The 17,639-nt window shown below is 40.9% G+C and overlaps 1 protein-coding gene across 1 annotated transcript; it reads left to right on the top strand.

Moving 5' to 3' along the window:
* Positions 1–8,554: 8,554 nt before the first annotated feature.
* On the top strand, positions 8,555–10,225 carry LOC108079033 (zinc carboxypeptidase). Its single transcript, XM_017173213.3, has 5 exons — positions 8,555–8,716; positions 8,774–9,289; positions 9,478–9,571; positions 9,633–9,929; positions 9,991–10,225. The coding sequence occupies exons 1-5, from the start codon at positions 8,567–8,569 to the stop codon at positions 10,182–10,184; spliced, it is 1,251 nt and encodes a 416-aa protein (XP_017028702.1). The 5' UTR covers positions 8,555–8,566; the 3' UTR covers positions 10,185–10,225.
* The last annotated feature ends 7,414 nt before the right edge of the window (positions 10,226–17,639 follow it).

The following is a 17,639-nucleotide window of genomic DNA, read 5'->3' as shown; positions in this document are numbered from 1 at the left end:
AAGCCATATAATATGATAAACATGTTGAGGTGTTGATTTGTGATCCGCATTAATTTGTCAATCACAAGTCGTGCGTTGCGGCTGCGGAAAAAAGTTGCCTTACGATTTGTGATTTGATTTTTTGTGGTAAGATTCGATTTCCTAGATAAAAACCTAAAGGAAGTTTTGAATATATTATATGTATTTTTTCTGGGATTTATTTTAAAGCTATAATTTAATAGGTTTTTGTGGAAAGAAGTTTTGGAAATCATCAAGCCAAAAAATATAGATAATAACTAAACCAATTTCAGTGCCATATTTCCTCGATTCATAAAGGAATCTCCCCAGCATGACTAGTCTGTCCAGCTGAGTCTTAACGATATCAATCGACTGGCTAATAAGGCAAACACATCGGCAGCTGCACACCGGCCAGCTCCAGCTCCTCGGCTCAATCAACATTGCATTGATTCATAAGGCCCCATATTACAACACCCAACCCGTTGTCCGTCCATTCGGATATATTCATGCAAGTTGTACTCACAACTATGTATGTCCTTCGCTTCCTGGGATGCTTGCCATGGCTTTTTCTGCACATTCTGGACATTCACGAAATTGATTTCATTCACAACATGCCACGTTTGCCTCATTAAATCATCACTCAGTAACTATCAGTGTTCGATGATGGTAAAAATCAGTCGGAGTGCTCTGAAAAATGCGGCCTCTGCGAGAGTGGTGGAGTAGAGAACAGATCGAATTAATTATGAATCAGAAAACAATGTAATTACATGAAATCCGATCGAGGGAAACGGAGACCCAAACATACAGAAAACGGAGGAAAAAAACAAAAAACAACAGAAAACCGAACCCAAGAAAATGCAATTGACATTTTTACAACGTCAGAGAACAGCAGGGAAAGTTCGAAAAGAGCCGGGGCAAACATGACAAATATCTGTGACAATCGACTGATTGTTGTTGCCAGCCCATCCACGGGATCGTTCCTGTATATATATATGGGCGATATATGCGATATATAACCCCCCGATAACCCGTTCTGCGCACGCGTGAATGCCGCTGAGCCAGCGGGAATTGTCTGATGGCGCTAAACGGCCTGTTGGGCCATCGAGATGGCAACGATTCCCGGTCGCCGGTTTTCGATCCTGACTGCTGTGCTAATAGCCAGAGATACCCATCGCAGCGGGGTACCTTTTTCCTAGGACTGCCGCCTGGCTTGGAGTTAACCCCAAAGGGGCGTCGAAAATAACCCGAATGAGCTCCGCCTTTTCCGCATTAGTTGGAAAATGCCGAAAAAAAACGGAAACTTGTTCAAGGGAAGTTGGTAATTTAAATGTTTAAGATGGCACACAGCTTTAAAAAAAAGTTTAAAATTTACTGACATATTTAAAAAGTATTTTAAGTATTGATTTTCTTTAATTTGAATGCTGTATTTTATCAGATATTCTTGGAGGAACTTGGGGGTCAAGTGTTTTAATGAGAAATAATTTCTTACTTTTTTTTAAGTCTATAAATATCCTATAATATTTTTGCCTTCTATTGAAATTTATTTATATTAACATTATTATTATTATATTTTAATAAATATTAAAAATGAAATATATAAACATGTTTAACTAGCATTTAGACTATATTATATATATAATTTAGTTCTAAGAATCCTAATTTAAAATGGTAAAGGATATTTAAACACGTTGTGAGTTCTTTAACCTTTAAATAATTTAAAATATAAAATATATAAAAATGTCTATGTCTTTAAGTTATAGCTAAAATTTAATACAAAACCCAGCAATATTTTATAGTTTAAGCATAGCATTTCGTTTCAAGATTTAATATTTCCCAATAATTTTTGCACATTTTGCACGTTGATATTTTTTGTGTGTTTTCTTCTTTTTTTGCAATTCGAACTGCGCATGGAAAGTTTTTCTCAGCTCCTCCTATTTTCAACGCGCGAATGGCGAGTCGCACACCCTACACACACACACACACACTCGGAGAAAAGCTCACAAACACACAAGCAGAGAGAGGTGCCCCTCACATACGGCAGCAGCTTCGTCTGTTTTCGTAGCATACTTTTAGGTGGTGGCTGCATCTTCGTTAGCCAAAAGTACATAGAAGCCGCAGCCAAGTTTGCCTTTTCCTTATGTACTCTTCATATACAAAGATGTATATACATTTATTTATTTACCCAACTGTGACTGCAGCACCACGCCCCCTCCCTCATACCTCTTCATATACATATATATTTCAATTTGTCTGCAGCTCGAAATTGCTTTTTTGTGCATTTTGTCAAATGAATTTTGCACGTCGCTCACAGGAATTATTTGGAATTTGTTTGCCTCTACTATTTCGTTGATTTATACACATTACACCATACATATATACCCAGATATATATATATAGATATAGGATATGGAGTGGAGTAAGATATAGGGAAAGGGGCACTAAAATTCTTATCTCGTCGCCAAACTAATTTTGTGATTGCATGCTGCGCGGCGTGTCTGCTGAGAGAGAGAGGAGAAAATGCTCTGAATTTAAATTGGATTTTTGCGCACATTAAAATGCATTTTCCATCGGTGGCAGAGGGGGGGAGGGGTTAGTTATGAATGCATATGAGGCACTCCAAGAGGAGGTAGTGGTGGGTGGGTAGGGAAATCCTCCCTACACTACACCGACTACACTAAATGTTTACGTTTCCTGAGCGTCAAGCAAACATGGCAAACATTTAGCATTGTTTTTCCAGCATTTCGGAAATAATTGCTGTCATTCCTTGCTGCCATTCCGAATGGAGCCATAAAAACCCAAGCCAAGCTCACCTCACGTGACGGTTAGCCACAAAACCCAACGAAAAAAATAAAAAAACAAAGACATGGGGAGAAAAAATAAATATAAAATGTAACGAAATACTCGTAACGTGGCCAGAACATAGAACATGGCTAATTCTTGCATGACAATTTCACATTCATAACCCTTTTTGTCGGCCCTGTCCGTTGGTCGTCGGCTCTGGCTCGGTTTGCCAGTCTTCCGTCTCATAATTATGCTCTATGTTTGGATTTAATGTAGTGTATATTAAAAAGTCATAAGGTTAGGACAAAAAACCCACATATCACGAGGAACTTGTCAATTTATTTTTAAAATATAATATAGTTTTTAGGGATTAGAAATAAGTAGAAAGTTTTATATTGCTATTATGGATATTTTTATTCTTTGCAACACATTCTTATAGGTGGAAAACTATACAAATAATACTTGTTAATATTTATTATATATATTTTTAAACCCATAAAGGCAATATTTGGCAAACAGTTGATGGTGTCTTCCTTATTTGTGAAACAAATTAAAGTTATTATGATATTTTTGTGATTCTTTTAAAGCTTATAATAATGTAATAATCTCTAAAATAATTATATAACTTTGCTTACTAAATGAAACAAGAGTATCCCCTAGTCCATGTCCAAAAATGTTCACCAAATGTACTCCCCATTTTCTCCGATCTGCGACCATTTTTTGAAATTTTATATCCGTGGCATTTCCACGTCTATTTTGTAAGCCGCGATTTGCGATTGTTCACTCCGAGCGCTCTGTTAATTGTTAATTTTTATGGTCTGGCAATTGCCGCAATAACAAAAGCAACCAAAGATAAAACAACGGACCAGAAAAGAGCACTGGAAAATAGAGAAATTAAAGCGGGGCCAGAAGAATGGCTTCTGGCTGGTTTTTTGGGTAGAGCTAGAGAGCCTATAAAAACAATTTAGTAAGCAATAAAAATGCCGAAAATAGCTTCAAATTGAATTTGAGCCAGGCATGCAACGGTTTCGGTTTTTATATATATATTATCTCAACCTTATTGAAGGGATATCTATTGATACTGGGGGGGAGTTGGCCAATTGCCTGCCAACACCCACGGCTCAGGAAACATCAAAAAGCGAGGCCATTAAAGGCTTCTTTTCCCACATTTTCCTTTTTTTTCTAACCTAAGCCTGCCAACCCTTTCACGCACTTACGCAGCTTGAACAAACAGGGAAGAGCAGGGAAGGGTTGGGGGTTTCAATTTTAAAGTAAATATTTGCCTCTAGGGTGCTTTTGATATTTATTACCTTTCCAAGGGCTGTGGCAAAAAGAGATCTCTCTGGTCAGTAAATAGTGAGGACATTAGCCTCGAGTGCTGACCAACCGAAAGCAATTTGCTACTTTTGTTAATGGGCCAAGGCAATAAATTTGGGAATTGTTGAGAGGTCTTTGGGGGGTTTGGCTGTCAATGACTATGATCTGACCCGTTAATTCAAATAAATTACAAGAATAGCTTGCACAAAATAATAGAGGGTGATTTACAATATTTAAAAAATATTTTGCACAGTGTTCTACTTAAATAAAATAAGCCCCCTATGAAGTCAAACCATTTGATAGGTAAAAGGATATATTCAAAGAGTTCCCCTTAAGAAAGGACCTGCAGTCACCTCTCTCTGCGCTTCTCAAAACTTATGCTAATGGAACCTTCCTTTAAAAATTCCCGAAAATTCCAAAGTGATAAAGTGATTCTGTTGGAATCTCAGCTGTTAATTCAAACAAATTACAAATTGCAATTATGCCGCCCCCTTTGGAAAAGGAAAACCCCCACCCCACCCACAAGCGACCCACTGAAAATCCAGAAAAGTCAAAACGGACAGCTGACAAATGACTGAAAGACCGGGAAAGAGAGCGACATTAAGCGATTAACTCGTTGCGGCCCAGGTTGGAAATGTATCTTGGGGCAACTTAACATATTGTTAACGTGGGCAAACGGCTTGTTCTGGAGCAATCCCCGAATGTCTTAAGGGGATTTCAGTGTCCTTGCCTGATGATGCCTGATGTCCAATGACATGCAAATGTATGCAGATCCAAGCCTTTTGTCATGTCAACGCAGGCAAATCGACAACCAAGCCAAACCGAACCAAACCGAAAAATGTTTCTAACCAAAACTCAAAGCTCAACTCGTTGCCAGCGATTTTTGCTTAAATCTGCGCGCATGTTTTGTGTGGCGTATAAAAAATGCAAAATAAATGCGTAAATCTCTAACCCAAGGGTGGAGGGAGGAGCGTTGGAGCTGGGCAAGAAAGGGTCCAAATGTGTCTGCAAAGTTTTTTTTTTTTTTTCTTCTTCTGCAGGTGCCAGAGGTCTCTTTTGTCTGCCCGATTTTTGCAGACGCGGCGACAGTTCATCAACTTGACTTGTGATTTCCGGTTTGCGTTTTATTTTCTCTACTTTTGTTACTTACTTTAAAAGCGGATTAGGCGGAGACAAACGCCCACGGTGGCATCAGCATATCCACAGCCACATTCACATCCTCATCCACATCTCCAGTCGAGGTGAAGGGCTTAGTTAGCATGTCTGAGACCGCTGATGTGGGTTCCCTTTTGGATACAAGACGAAAGAATGTCAAGGTGGAATTAAGTCAATGATGTGAGCGTAAAGGAGCCTATGATAAATGTTCCATATAGAAAATGGTTTTGGTTTTCCAAAACTTGAAAAGATTGATTGTTTTAAAAACAATAAAAATCCTACTCTGGTATATTTATAAATATTAAAGATAACTACTTTTTAGTCTCAACACAGAGCTCTCGAGTTCCTTTACCCATAAAATCAAATTTAGAATTTTCCTAGTTTTTTTGTGGTAACATCTCCACCTCTGCCTTGATGCTGAACAGCTGCCGCAGCTTGTTTGGAATTCACACATCGAGAACGGCGCTTAGAAGGCAGTTGCTCCAACCACTTACCACCTGAGCCAAAAAATCCCAACCACTCTGGCCTGAAGCTATTGATGCTAGCTTCCTGCCACTCCACACAATTCTCTTGCCGTGGAAAAACAATTTTTCCAGGAGTAGAAAAAATAAAGCGAAAATGTTTTAACGCTTCGACGCATAACGACAACAAACAAATCGCTTCATTTAACAATAAATAGCTGGCAGGCAGGCACACGAATGAAAACAATTGGAAAATGTTCAACTGAAAAAATAATCGCTTACTGAACACATTGGCATGTGCCACGCCCTCCAGCGCAAAGTCATCCCACCTTTGGCACTTGTTGAAGACGTTGTCACGTTGTCGAGAGAGGGGAAGGTACATTTATATGGGATATGGTATCGGGATCACACGAGCGTGCCTATTCGGCAATTAGATGGCGAAGCTCGAGCGTTAATTGCGGAGACTTTACCGGGGGTAACAATAATTGCAGCTCCAGTTGGGCGTGTCCACGCATGGAACCACTTAGCCGCCGCAGTTTTTCTTGGGTTTCCACCTGGAAATGAAGTCAAATTAACAATAGAGCGGAGAAAAAAAATAATTATAGTGATAACGATCACTAGATCTCGTACACACAGATGTTATATGTAATGGCCGTGGAACATGCAGGAGGGATTTAGGTGAGAATTACACAAAACAGGGGGATTAATGGGAAACCCAGCATTGAGCAGTTGTGGCCAATTTAAAGTAGTTTTATTATATCGGGTAATGATGGAAAATATATATGGAAAAGCAGAAAAGTCATTAAAAATGGAAGATTAAAAACAAAATTAGCATAATTGAATTTTTAAATGACTTTTCTAATTGCTTATAATTGTAATTTGAAAATCAACATGAAGAGAAAGGCTCTCATAGAGTCTTATCTTAAAAGTTATGCTAATAATAAAGTGACTGTTTTTAAAATAGAATCGAAATGTATTATATAAAAACAATTAAACCTATTATAAATCCGAGGTTCGCCTCTCCCAGCGTTTTCCTTTCTTATTTCACCCTTCACAATTTCGCCACAAAATGCTGGTGAAACCAGCAAATTGAACTTGAGAATGAACATGCAACTTCCTTCCTCTAAACGGACACAGACTTCCTTGGCTTATCCAGAAGCCTTCGGCAAGGACATTTGACTCTGCATATGGCATGCCAGGTTGCCATTTTCCGGGGACATTTTGAGGCTAATTAAATCCACGACGAACAGAGAAAAAAGCGAATGCTAAACGCTTTCCGGCATTGACATTTTTTTGTCGCCGAGTTGCAAGTGAAAAATATTAAGCATACGACCTGTCCTCCCAGCGAAGTTACGAGATTTATGTTATGGCCGCCTCACTTTTTACACAATTAAAAGGTTTGCTAAAAAAAACCCCCAGCTATATGCCACAGGAAATGTTAACTTCGCGATATTTATGACACTTTAAAGCCGACTTTAAGCAAGTCCCTGGGCTCCCAAGGACCAAGGACTTTGGCAATTAAAAATGCGGCGCTGGCTTATCGCACGCGCCACGACAAGTGTTGGTTGAAAAGTTTTCCGCAATTTCCACGCCGCAAAGAAGGTGTTGAAAGTTTCGTCGGAAGTTCGCCGCAGCCGCAGGCTGTATGTAATCCTGCGAGAGAGCGACGACTCCTTGCCTCGACTTTAATCCTGCTGGTCTCGCCTTTATGGCGACTGATAAGAAATAAGTGTTCACAAAATTAGTATTATTTTCCGAGCAATGGCAGGACAAGGCAATTAGCGGGCTAATCAAATAATCCGTTGGTAATTGAGGGGTTAGGAAGTGGCATTATTTTCATCTCTCAAGGTGTGAATTAGTATGCTCCTGGAACAAAATGGAAGCGAGCAAAGAGCTGCATTAAAAAATAATTATCATCTGCAGAAGTCTCCCTCTTTTCCGCTTTTCAAAAGTTGTTTTATGTTATGAAAATTTATCAAGTAATGTTTAAAATCAGTTAAGGGTTCGGACTTCCATAAATTCCGATTTTATTCGAATTTTACACTTACTATATAGCTTATTTTAGTGGCATTGCAAACTGTTAAATCCCTGATTTAATGTGGCGGTAAATTCTTCACCCTTCGCCTTCGGACAGCCAAAAGCTGAACAGATTGAAGACCACGGAAGAGTTTTGCATTTTCTTCCGATATTTCACACGGCCATTAACATTTTTGCGAAATATTTCGCCCCTTGCAAATCCACTTTGATGCGCCTTTCATGTCCACGCCAGGCCACAGGCCACTTAGGAAAACCTCACACCTTGCAACAGGACTTACAGGACACACGTTGACGCACCTCATGCGGTGACAACGACCAAGTCGTGTTCCTCTAAGACCCGCGCGAAATATGACCAAAGCCCCACCCCGGGCAAAGTCCTTTAAGCACTCGCCACAGGACATAAAAAAGAGAAGGCAACTTCTGGCCGAAACTGAAACCGAAAAGGCCTAAACAAACTGTTCAAACAGAAGACAGCGGCGAACCGAAGAAGGCGGTCTGTGGAAAATCTCTACGAACTCCAAGGGAAATTTATGGGCCTCGGGGCGGTACCTTCATTATGCAATGACCTACAATGAAATGGGCTGCCGTTGCACAAAATTTATGTGCAAAGTTGAGAGACAGCCTAAGTACCAAGTGCCCAGACAACTCGAGCTGCCTCAAGACTGGGCTTTTGGTTTTTTTCTATTTTTTTTTAGACGCCCTGAAATAGTTTTTTATTAAGCTGATAAAATAAACACAAGCTCCACGGGCTGTCTGGACGATAATGCCTAATCAGGCGGCAGTTCTTTAGTTACCTCTGGGCCTTTCGAACGAGCGGTATGTGGTCTAGAATTCTTCTAGTTTTAGCTTTTTTGGGTCTAAGTTTGGGTCTAGACCAAGTGCGCTATGATAACTATAAGGTGTACAATGTGAGGATCGATGATTTGGAGCAGTTTCAGCTGCTCAGGAGTCAGGAGAAGTCCTTGAAGGTGAGTTTAACTTTTAGTATTTATTTATATTAAATTATTAGTTTCACTGCCAAACAGCTCAGCAGTTGGCGCGAGGCTCGTCATCTAGGCGAATCCTCGGACCTTATGCTGCCTCCCGAATACCAGGAGACCTTCGAGACTCTCCTCATCAACCACAACTTTAGCTACAGCCTCAAAATCGACAATGTACAATACCACATCGATGCTCAGCGGCCGAAGCAGCGCATAACCTCCATGGAATGGACTCAGTTTCATACTCTGGATGAAATATACACCTGGCTGGACCTAATCGAGTCCCGATATCCCGACATAGTCACACCCTTTACCATTGGCAACTCCCACGAGGGCAGGCCTATTCGCGGTGTTAAAATCTCTTACAAAGAGGGAAATCCCGCCGTTTTCATCGAGTCCAATATTCATGCCCGCGAGTGGATTACCTCTTCGACAATTACCTACTTTATAGATGAGCTTTTGGTTCCACGTAATCCTGGAGTCAGGGATATAGCCCAAAATGTGGACTGGTACATTATTCCCGTCCTGAATACCGATGGCTTTGTTTATTCGCACGAAGTGGTGAGTGTTTACGTAATAAATACTATGAATGGAAATGAAAGTGCCGCCGCAGATAAGATTAGCGATCAAAATACATGCCAATTAAGTTATTCAGTCGCTTATCTTATCTTTTTGCTATACTAACTAGTAATCAATTAGGTCTATTAACCGCTGATAATCTCTATCTTTATTCCCATGACGACCGGTAGGAACGTCTTTGGCGCAAATCGCGTTTAAACTCGGATCCCACGGGCGAGTGTGTTGGAACCGATCTGAATCGTAACTTTGATTTTCTTTGGATGTGTAAGTATAAAATATTAATTTGTATTTACTTTTTATCTCTAAACTAAAGGCTTTCCTTCAGTAACTGGCGCTAGCTCAGATTTCTGCGATGAAACCTATGCTGGTCCCTCGGCGGAATCCGATGTCGAGATCAGTCAGTTGACCGCCTATATAAACAACTCTATACCAGAGGGCTCTATCAAGATCTATATATCCCTTCACTCCTATGGACAGTACGTACTCTCGCCCTGGGGCCACACCGCTGCGGAGTTCCCCGAGCACTATCCCCAGATGATGCACGTGGCCAAGGGCTTCTCGGATGCTTTGCTCAGGAGATATGGCACTGTATTTACCTATGGATCTAGTGCCACCACTCTTTGTGAGTCTTGAGATATTTTTTTAAATTAATTATCATATCTACAAAATATTATATTTTCCAGATGAAGTCTCAGGATCGGGCAAGGAGTGGGCCTATGCAGTGAAGGGCATCAAAATACCCTATACCATCGAGTTGAGGGACAAGGGCCGACTGGGTTTTGTCTTGCCACCTGAGGATATAATTCCAGTGGCCAGGGAGGTGACCGAGGGTTTTGTTGGGATGATAAACGCCGCCCGGGAAATGGATGTTTTGTAGAAAGTTTTAAATAAAAGATTTTCAACATTTTAAAATTTTAATTCATATTTTTTCTTTGAATAATTATATTTTTAAAATATAAATTTCCTTAAATTAGCAAACCAAAGTTCTTAAAACTCTTTTAAATATGTCTTAAACAATTCAATGAATTTTGTTTATGAGCAATTTTTCCTTTGAAACTTTAAGACTTGATGTTAGGTAATTTTTCAGCTGCAAATTTAAATACCATTTTAAATTGCTTTAAAGTTATTATGAAAATTATGAATTTACTAAAAGTTATTACAAAAAAAACCCCCCTTTGTTTAAGGCTCTCCCCCATTCGGTGGCGCCACTGCGTCGAGAGCTTTTGCTCCGCCCCAAAAACGAGCTGCTTTGCCGAAGCTTCCAATCAGCGACGACGCATCGTTGCTTTTGTGGGGGAAAAGCGGAAAAGTGGGGAAAGCGAGGCGAGTGTGTGTGCTGCCGAACAGAGGCCGGAGAGACCGGAGAGACCGGAGAGTCCGGGCTGCATTCGGTCCTTTCTTTGGCCTTTTTTTCCGACAGATCCAGCTCCTCGCAGCTCCAAGTGTTGGTTTTTCCGGTTGGGCAGAGAGTCTCCGCCTCTTTTCAACGCGCGCGCAGCATCCTGTTGGACAAGGACGAGGCTGCTCCGCCGTTGGATATACATATATATATGTTTATATACATATTTTCCATGCCATTCCGCTCCTACACGTATGCGCGAATCCGGGAAAATGCGGGAAAAGCCAGGACAACGAATGGCAGGCGGCCAGCGTAAAATTTTCAGATGGTCCGCACAACATGGCGTCAGTCTTCTGGCTGTACATAGGGAGTATATAGCTGGGTTCCTGGGTATATATACTATATAATAGGAGTCCTTTTTATTGTTGTTGTTGTGTACGAAGCTTGCACTTATTTTTTTCAATTTGTCTAATGAAATTGCGTTTTCCACTTGCGTCGCTGGCAACCAAAAATAGCTGAAAAAAAAAAGAATAAATAAAAACCAAGTGATGACAGCAAGAGATGGGAAATAAAATGGCACGAAAAATCTTGGAAAATTCGAGAAAATATAACGTTGACACTTTTTGCGCTAGCTCCTTGAATCAGCTCTTTCCTCCTCATCCTTTGCTCTCGTGTCCCATGTCCTGTGGGTGCCTGCCTTTTCACTCACTTTTCCCTCTGCATATAAATTGAAATTTACTAACCTCTCGCCGGTCCTGTAGCCTGTCGTCTCCTCTTCTGCTGTTGTCAGTTGCACCTTTATGACAATTTTCCTGCCACTGCCACAGCCACTTCTTTTTTCCAGAGTTTTCTTTGCTTTTTTTTTTGTAGCTTTTTTCCTTCTGAGTTTTAGGTATATGTTGCGCATATTGCGGTGATGAATTTTTCTCTTTGAGTTAAGGTAGAAGCAATGCTACCTACCGAGCTGAACCTGAAACGGTGGCAATAAAAACTTACTTAGCCAAATTGCAGTAAGCCCTGGGAGTTTGGGAAACAAAGTGTAAATTTCTAATTTGTATAAAATAACTGTCCAAAGGAGAGTTATTACTGTAGGAAATTTAAGAGATTTATTGCTACTAACTTTACAAATAAGATTTTTTGGAGGGGATTTCCATAAGGAACTTGATTTAAACCTTACCAAGACACTGCTCAATCTTTCAGTAAGCTAAAAGACAGTCTTTAGCATAAAGCAGCCTCTCTATAAACTAACAACATATCTTAAGTACTATAAAATATGTTTTTAGGCCAACATGTTGAATGTTTATTAACTCAAACTCCACTTAATTGCCTTTATAAACACTTAATTCAGCCCAGAAACACCCAATGACTCACCCATGTCCCCCATGGAGTAACAATTATTTATCAAAGCACCACCTCTAATTTGATAATTCAATTATGCATTTCAATTCCCTGGACAGCCAATCAAGAAATCAAATCAAAGTGGATTGATTTTGGTCACCGAGCCCCCGAAATACAGAAAAAAAAAACGGATTTAATTGCTGCCAAGGCAATAAACTTCAACGGCAATTGACGCTTGACACTTTGAGCGCTTGAGAACGCTGGCCAGGCCAGCTGGGCCAGCTCCAATCTCCAAGCTCCAGGAGCTGATATGGCATATGGTCTTTGGTCTTTGGAGCAGCAGGGAAAGTATGACGACGGCGGCTACTACGAACGACGACTTGGTGCTTGGATATTCCCAACGCGCGTCATGAAGCTGCGGCGTCTGCGCCTTTTTTGGACGTTTGGCAATGCCAAATGGGCATGGAATCGCTTTGGAATCGGATGAGATGATCGCATAGTGCTCCGCGCTGGCGCTCTGGAGACAACGATCCCTGGTACGCCTACCAGGAGGAGTTATGACAGGCCCCAGAGCCAGCTAACCCTAAATGGGCAACGCGGGGCATCCGTTTATGGACCGACGACAGAGAGACGACTGGCGATGCTGGCGTGTTGACAATGATGTGGATGATTGGTGTTTTGTGCTCGATTCGCAGGAAAGCCAAGGGTTCTCGTTCCCGTTTTCGTTTTCCCGGGAAGCTGGGCTGAGCTCTAGAGAGAAAAGACTGCACAGGCGAAGGCGAAGACTCGGGCATAGGCTCTCCGCATCGCAACGCATCCAAAGGCGAGTCTCTGGTCTCGGGTCTCCCGTCGCCAACTTACCTTATATGCAGCAGCGTCTAGACAGGCTGGAAAAAATCACAGCAGCAGCAGCACAAGAATCATTCAGGCAATGCCAAGTTTGGTGCGGAGGCCTTCCCTCAATGATATTGCCTGCCCCCATGAATGAAACCAACTCTGACGACGGGCAATTAGTATGCGCAGATTGCGATCACTCGGAAGTAATGCTAATTTCTGTTGTCTACCCGGTTACCCAAATGGATGCTGCCACAGGGAACCGAGTGGTAGAGGAGTGACAGGAGACGCTATCCATGTTGCCTATAGGGTATATGTCATCATGTTTTACTCTCTCGGGTGTAGAATTTGATTTTTCAAATAAAATTAAACTAAATAATAATTTAATTTAAATTAAGAACAAATATATTCCCAATATTGTGCAATGATTAACTGATCCTCTCTTGAAAGTTTCCTAGTTGAGAAAATATGTCTACAAAGCACATCCCTAGGTCGTTCTGATTCTGTTTCCTAGGTTCTCCCTTACTACTTTCAGATCACCTTCCTTCTTCCCAGAATCCTTTCGCTCTGCTGTTCTAGTTTTTCTTAGTTTGACTCTACAAAAGGCGTGATGCATTGGCCCAGGAGATGTCATTAACATTGCGTAGAACGCAGGTGAATGAATGCAGCTAGCTGACAGATGGAGACAGTTGTGGGGCACAGGAAAAAAGCCAGGAAGAAGCTCGAGGTGGGAGTAGGAGGACTCCATTATGCAGGCAGCTTGTCTGTGCCATTAAGAGCGTTAACAGGAGGACATTAGTATCCTGTAGGCAACACCTGACGCAGCAGCGAAGACGAGGTCAGCTTCAGACAAAGGCATGCAAATGCGATTTGCAAAGAGAGTGGGAGTGGGAGACCCAGGACCAAGGAGGGATCCAGGAAAGAAACTTGGGTTGCCTTGGAAATAAGAAAACAACTTTCCGGGCGCTAAGCAGATGAAGGACATTTGCATATACAACAGACCGACCGACCTCACAGTCAGCGAAATCAAAAGCTTTTTAAAGGATATTCTCTATAATTTTTGTGTTAAAAGGCGCAGGCCAAGTCCGAATCCTGGCGCCAGGATGTTTGCTTAGCGGGGGGAAAAAAAAACCCGGAGAAGGTGCATCCTCCCCCTTGGAGCGAACAGCCGTTGCTTTACCCACGTGCCAAGCGGCTTAAAAAAGCGTTTCGAAACGAAAGGAGGACGCCGCTTCCTTCGTCCTTTGTCCTGGGACATTTGCATGCGACTTTTAAATCAATTATTGTTAAATATTTATTTCTTGGCAGTCCATTTTGGAGTCAGCTCGCTCTGTCTGCGGCTGTTCGCTGAGCATATTATCCTAACATAAATTACATGATTGATTTCATTCGAAGGGCAGAATCCAGGGACCAGGAACAGTTAGGCCATGGCCCAACAATGGGGAAAAAAGTAAACAAAATGCAAATTGAACGTGGGTTTCGGCTTGATTAAAAAGCTTAGAAATTAGCATATCATTTGTTCAGCTATTGGTTAGCATTTATACAAAAATATTGATTGGCTGCCGAGGGGAAATGTATTTTAAGGATACAAAATTCAACGATTTTTGTAGGTTTACAAAAAATAAACTATAGGTATGTCTAAGGATTTATAGAAAGAGCAGTATTGCATATCCACAAAAATATCGAGCTCAATTTTATATCGAAAGTATTGTAAACTTTGATAATTCGTTATTTAAAATATTGATAAATATCGAAAAATATAAATTAAATTTTATTTTTATTAATTTACTGTTTGCCTATCATATTGTGTTTTATCTGTTTTTGTTTTTAAGAATTTCTAAAGCCTGTTCCTCCAATGCGGAACTCATTTGTGGAACCTTTAACCCACAATATATATTTAAGCTACCTTCGAGGAAGGCAGCCGGCAACCGGCAGCCGGCATCATTTCTTTATTTATTTATTTTATATTTATTTTTTCGTATTTTATTTTTTACGCTCCTTGGATGCGCTGCGTCCGTCCTCTTCGGGGCAGCAGTAGCGTCGTGTGTTTTGCTCACTGGCGCGTTGACATCGCCATCAAAATGCTTTGACGTGGTTTTTGATTGACAGGAAACTCATAAATAATTCATGTCATTAAATCATGTTACATTTTTTCAGCTCTTGGTCCTCTTCTTTACCAGCGGCAGCCACAGAGCAGCCGGAGCAGCGATTTCAGCATCTTCAGGTCCGGCCATTGAAACGAGTTTCTCCAAGTGGAGTGGCGGACATTTGGGCAGCATCTCCTCTCAGTTTCTCCCAGCTCCTCCCCTCCGCTGACTTCTCCACCCAGCAAGTTCTCTAGCAATTAAATGTCAAAAACTGTTTCTCTTCTCGCCTTCTCCCGTTGTAACTCAATTCAGAGCTCTCTTCTCTTGGATTTCTTTTCTGCTTGGTGCTTTTCCTCCTCTTTTTTTCCATATAATATTTTCCTGCTGCGGAAAACTTGAAGAAAATAAGTTTTCAATGAATATAATTATGCAAAGCAGCAGCGGCAAGTCGCAAGGCGCACTCCACTTGGCTGGACCGTAAGAGGCTCTGGAAAAAAGGACATTAAAATTATATATAAAAGCAGCTTGGCGATATTTAAATATTTCAACGCCTACGTTCCCTATTCCCGGCTCATTTCCACGCTGTCATAATATTTTATTATTGCTTGTTTTAATTCCTTGTTTCATCATTTCACAATTTCTGCTGTTTTATTTTCGTTCTCTCATCTTTTCCCCATTTTTTCTTTGGTTTTTCTTCCCCGCTCTGTCAATTGTCCTTCAGCGGAAAGTTTTTAATTTTTATCAAAAGATTTCTTTAGAGCTGCTGCTGTTTTTAATGAAATTTCCTCGCCTGTCCCTGTAAAGGATTGGACGCAACCAGAAATTTGCATAATTTTTTTCAGCCATTTTTAATTTGTGATTTGACGCAGTCGAGTGCGGGTCCTTAAAAAAGTTTTCTTAGGGAATCTCCTTTTTTGCTACTCGGCTCTTCTTTTTCTTTTAATTAAAGTAATTTATGAGTGTTTGGTGTCCAAAATGTTTTATTTTTTATGGTTTTTAAGATTTGTAAGGAATATTATTATTTTTAATAGATTTAAATTGATCTTGAGTACTTAAAAAATAATTTTTTCTAATAAATATTTATTTTAAATTTACGATATAAAGGAAGTCTCATTGATTTTCCATCTTAAGCTTAAGTTTAATAAAATTTATGTATGGCTTTATGGATTTATATCTCCTTAAGTGCTAAGCTATAAGTTTTGATTAGTCATTCTCATTACTATTGATGGCTTCTATTAATTGTCATTCGATTTCGGGCATTAAGACCCAAGTCCCAGCTCTCTCACACGACCAGTTGGTAGGATCTTCTGGCTGGTTTGAATCTGGCAAATCATTTTAATTGCTTTACCGCCTCCCTCCGCTGGGATCCCCAGAGAATCCCGCTCCTTTGAAGCCCCCCGAAATCCGTATGGCTTATCCTTTGTTGTTTTGGCGGCGATTGTGTGCGGCGATAATAATTACACGTCACGCTGCCACGCAATCAAAACATTATTTGTGCAAAATCACGGAACTGAACTGAAGCGGAAGTGATGAAGGACTTATTGGCTGCACGCGTCCGCAAAAAGTTAAAAAAGAAAATACTCTCGAGCTGGATTTCTCGGCTGGCTCGCACCCCATTTGCATTGCACCCAAGTGTCTCGGGAAGGACGATGGCAGGACCTCCGGTTCCGTGTTAAATTCAACACAACGCGTGCGGTCACGTGGCCGCCGGACACGCCCACTTCCCATGATAGTCACAATCGACAGCCGACGATTTAAACTCAACAAAACGTCATCGAAAATCATCAGCAGCCCCCGAAATCCGCTAGAGCAGGAGCTTGGTAACAGGAAGGAGCTGCGGAAAATCGCTGCAAATTATGCAAATTGTTTTTTGGGGGCTCGAAGCGAAAGGAGTGCGAAAATTTGCCTAAATGCTGGCAGGACTCCGCACCAGGTTCAAACTGTGCTGTGGCAGCCCGCGGGAAAAATGTCAAACAATGTGACAGAAACATATGTTGCCATTATCAGCAGTTAAACGAAGGGACAATCCTTTGACAGGACTCTCATAATTCGTTGGGGATTGTGAGAGGGAGGTTGGATTTTTTTCTGGAATTATTTTGGTTTTGGGAGTTTTACTTAAATCAATGGAAATCTAAGAGATTTTTAGAGAACAAGAAGGATTAAGCTTGTCAACTTTTTGTGTTAGAATTTAATATTTGTAGGTAAAACAACAAACTTCAATACAAGACCGTTATAGGAATCTATATCAATAACCTAAGTTCTATATTTATTTCCAAGATCCTTAGCGTTCCCACCCAAATCCCTCCAGGACACTAAATCCCAGCCCCGTTAAGGCTCATCTTCCCAGATCAATTGTTCGATATCATTTCGCATTTGTTGTATATTACTTCCTGTCCGCTATGGCCATATAGATTTCATATTTTTCCCACCAGTCCGAGATGTCCACCCCGAAGTCGAAATAGTAGCCCTCCCCCCCCCCCCCCCCCCCCCCCGAAGGACGACACACGTCCGTGGCAATAAAAGCGCAAACGTTTCAATTCCGTTGCGGCTGACAAATGCACGGAAAAAATGCCAACGTTTCTGCCCCAAAAATATATTATAATGATAAAAAAAAAACGGGGAAAATCGAGTGAATGGAAACGGACAAAAGTTTATCTCGTTGCTGTCGAGTGTTTTGATTTGTAACGTTTCTCACTTCATTATTATGCAATAAATAATGCCATCTACATGTCCC

The sequence above is a fragment of the Drosophila kikkawai genome, chromosome 3L, assembly GCF_030179895.1.
Source record: "Drosophila kikkawai strain 14028-0561.14 chromosome 3L, DkikHiC1v2, whole genome shotgun sequence".
Taxonomy (NCBI): Eukaryota; Metazoa; Arthropoda; class Insecta; order Diptera; family Drosophilidae; genus Drosophila; species Drosophila kikkawai.
This window is presented reverse-complemented; position numbering and strand designations above follow the sequence as displayed.

What these genes read in the sequence shown, in the direction of transcription:
- LOC108079033 (XM_017173213.3), top strand. Translation starts at nt 8,567, where the DNA reads ATGTGGTCTAGAATTCTTCTAGTTTTAGCTTTTTTGGGTCTAAGTTTG. An exon ending in CTTTGATTTTCTTTGGATGT is followed by an intron (nt 9,572 to 9,632) that starts GTAAGTATAAAA and finishes GCTTTCCTTCAG; the next exon opens with TAACTGGCGCTAGCTCAGAT. An exon ending in ATCTAGTGCCACCACTCTTT is followed by an intron (nt 9,930 to 9,990) that starts GTGAGTCTTGAG and finishes TATATTTTCCAG; the next exon opens with ATGAAGTCTCAGGATCGGGC.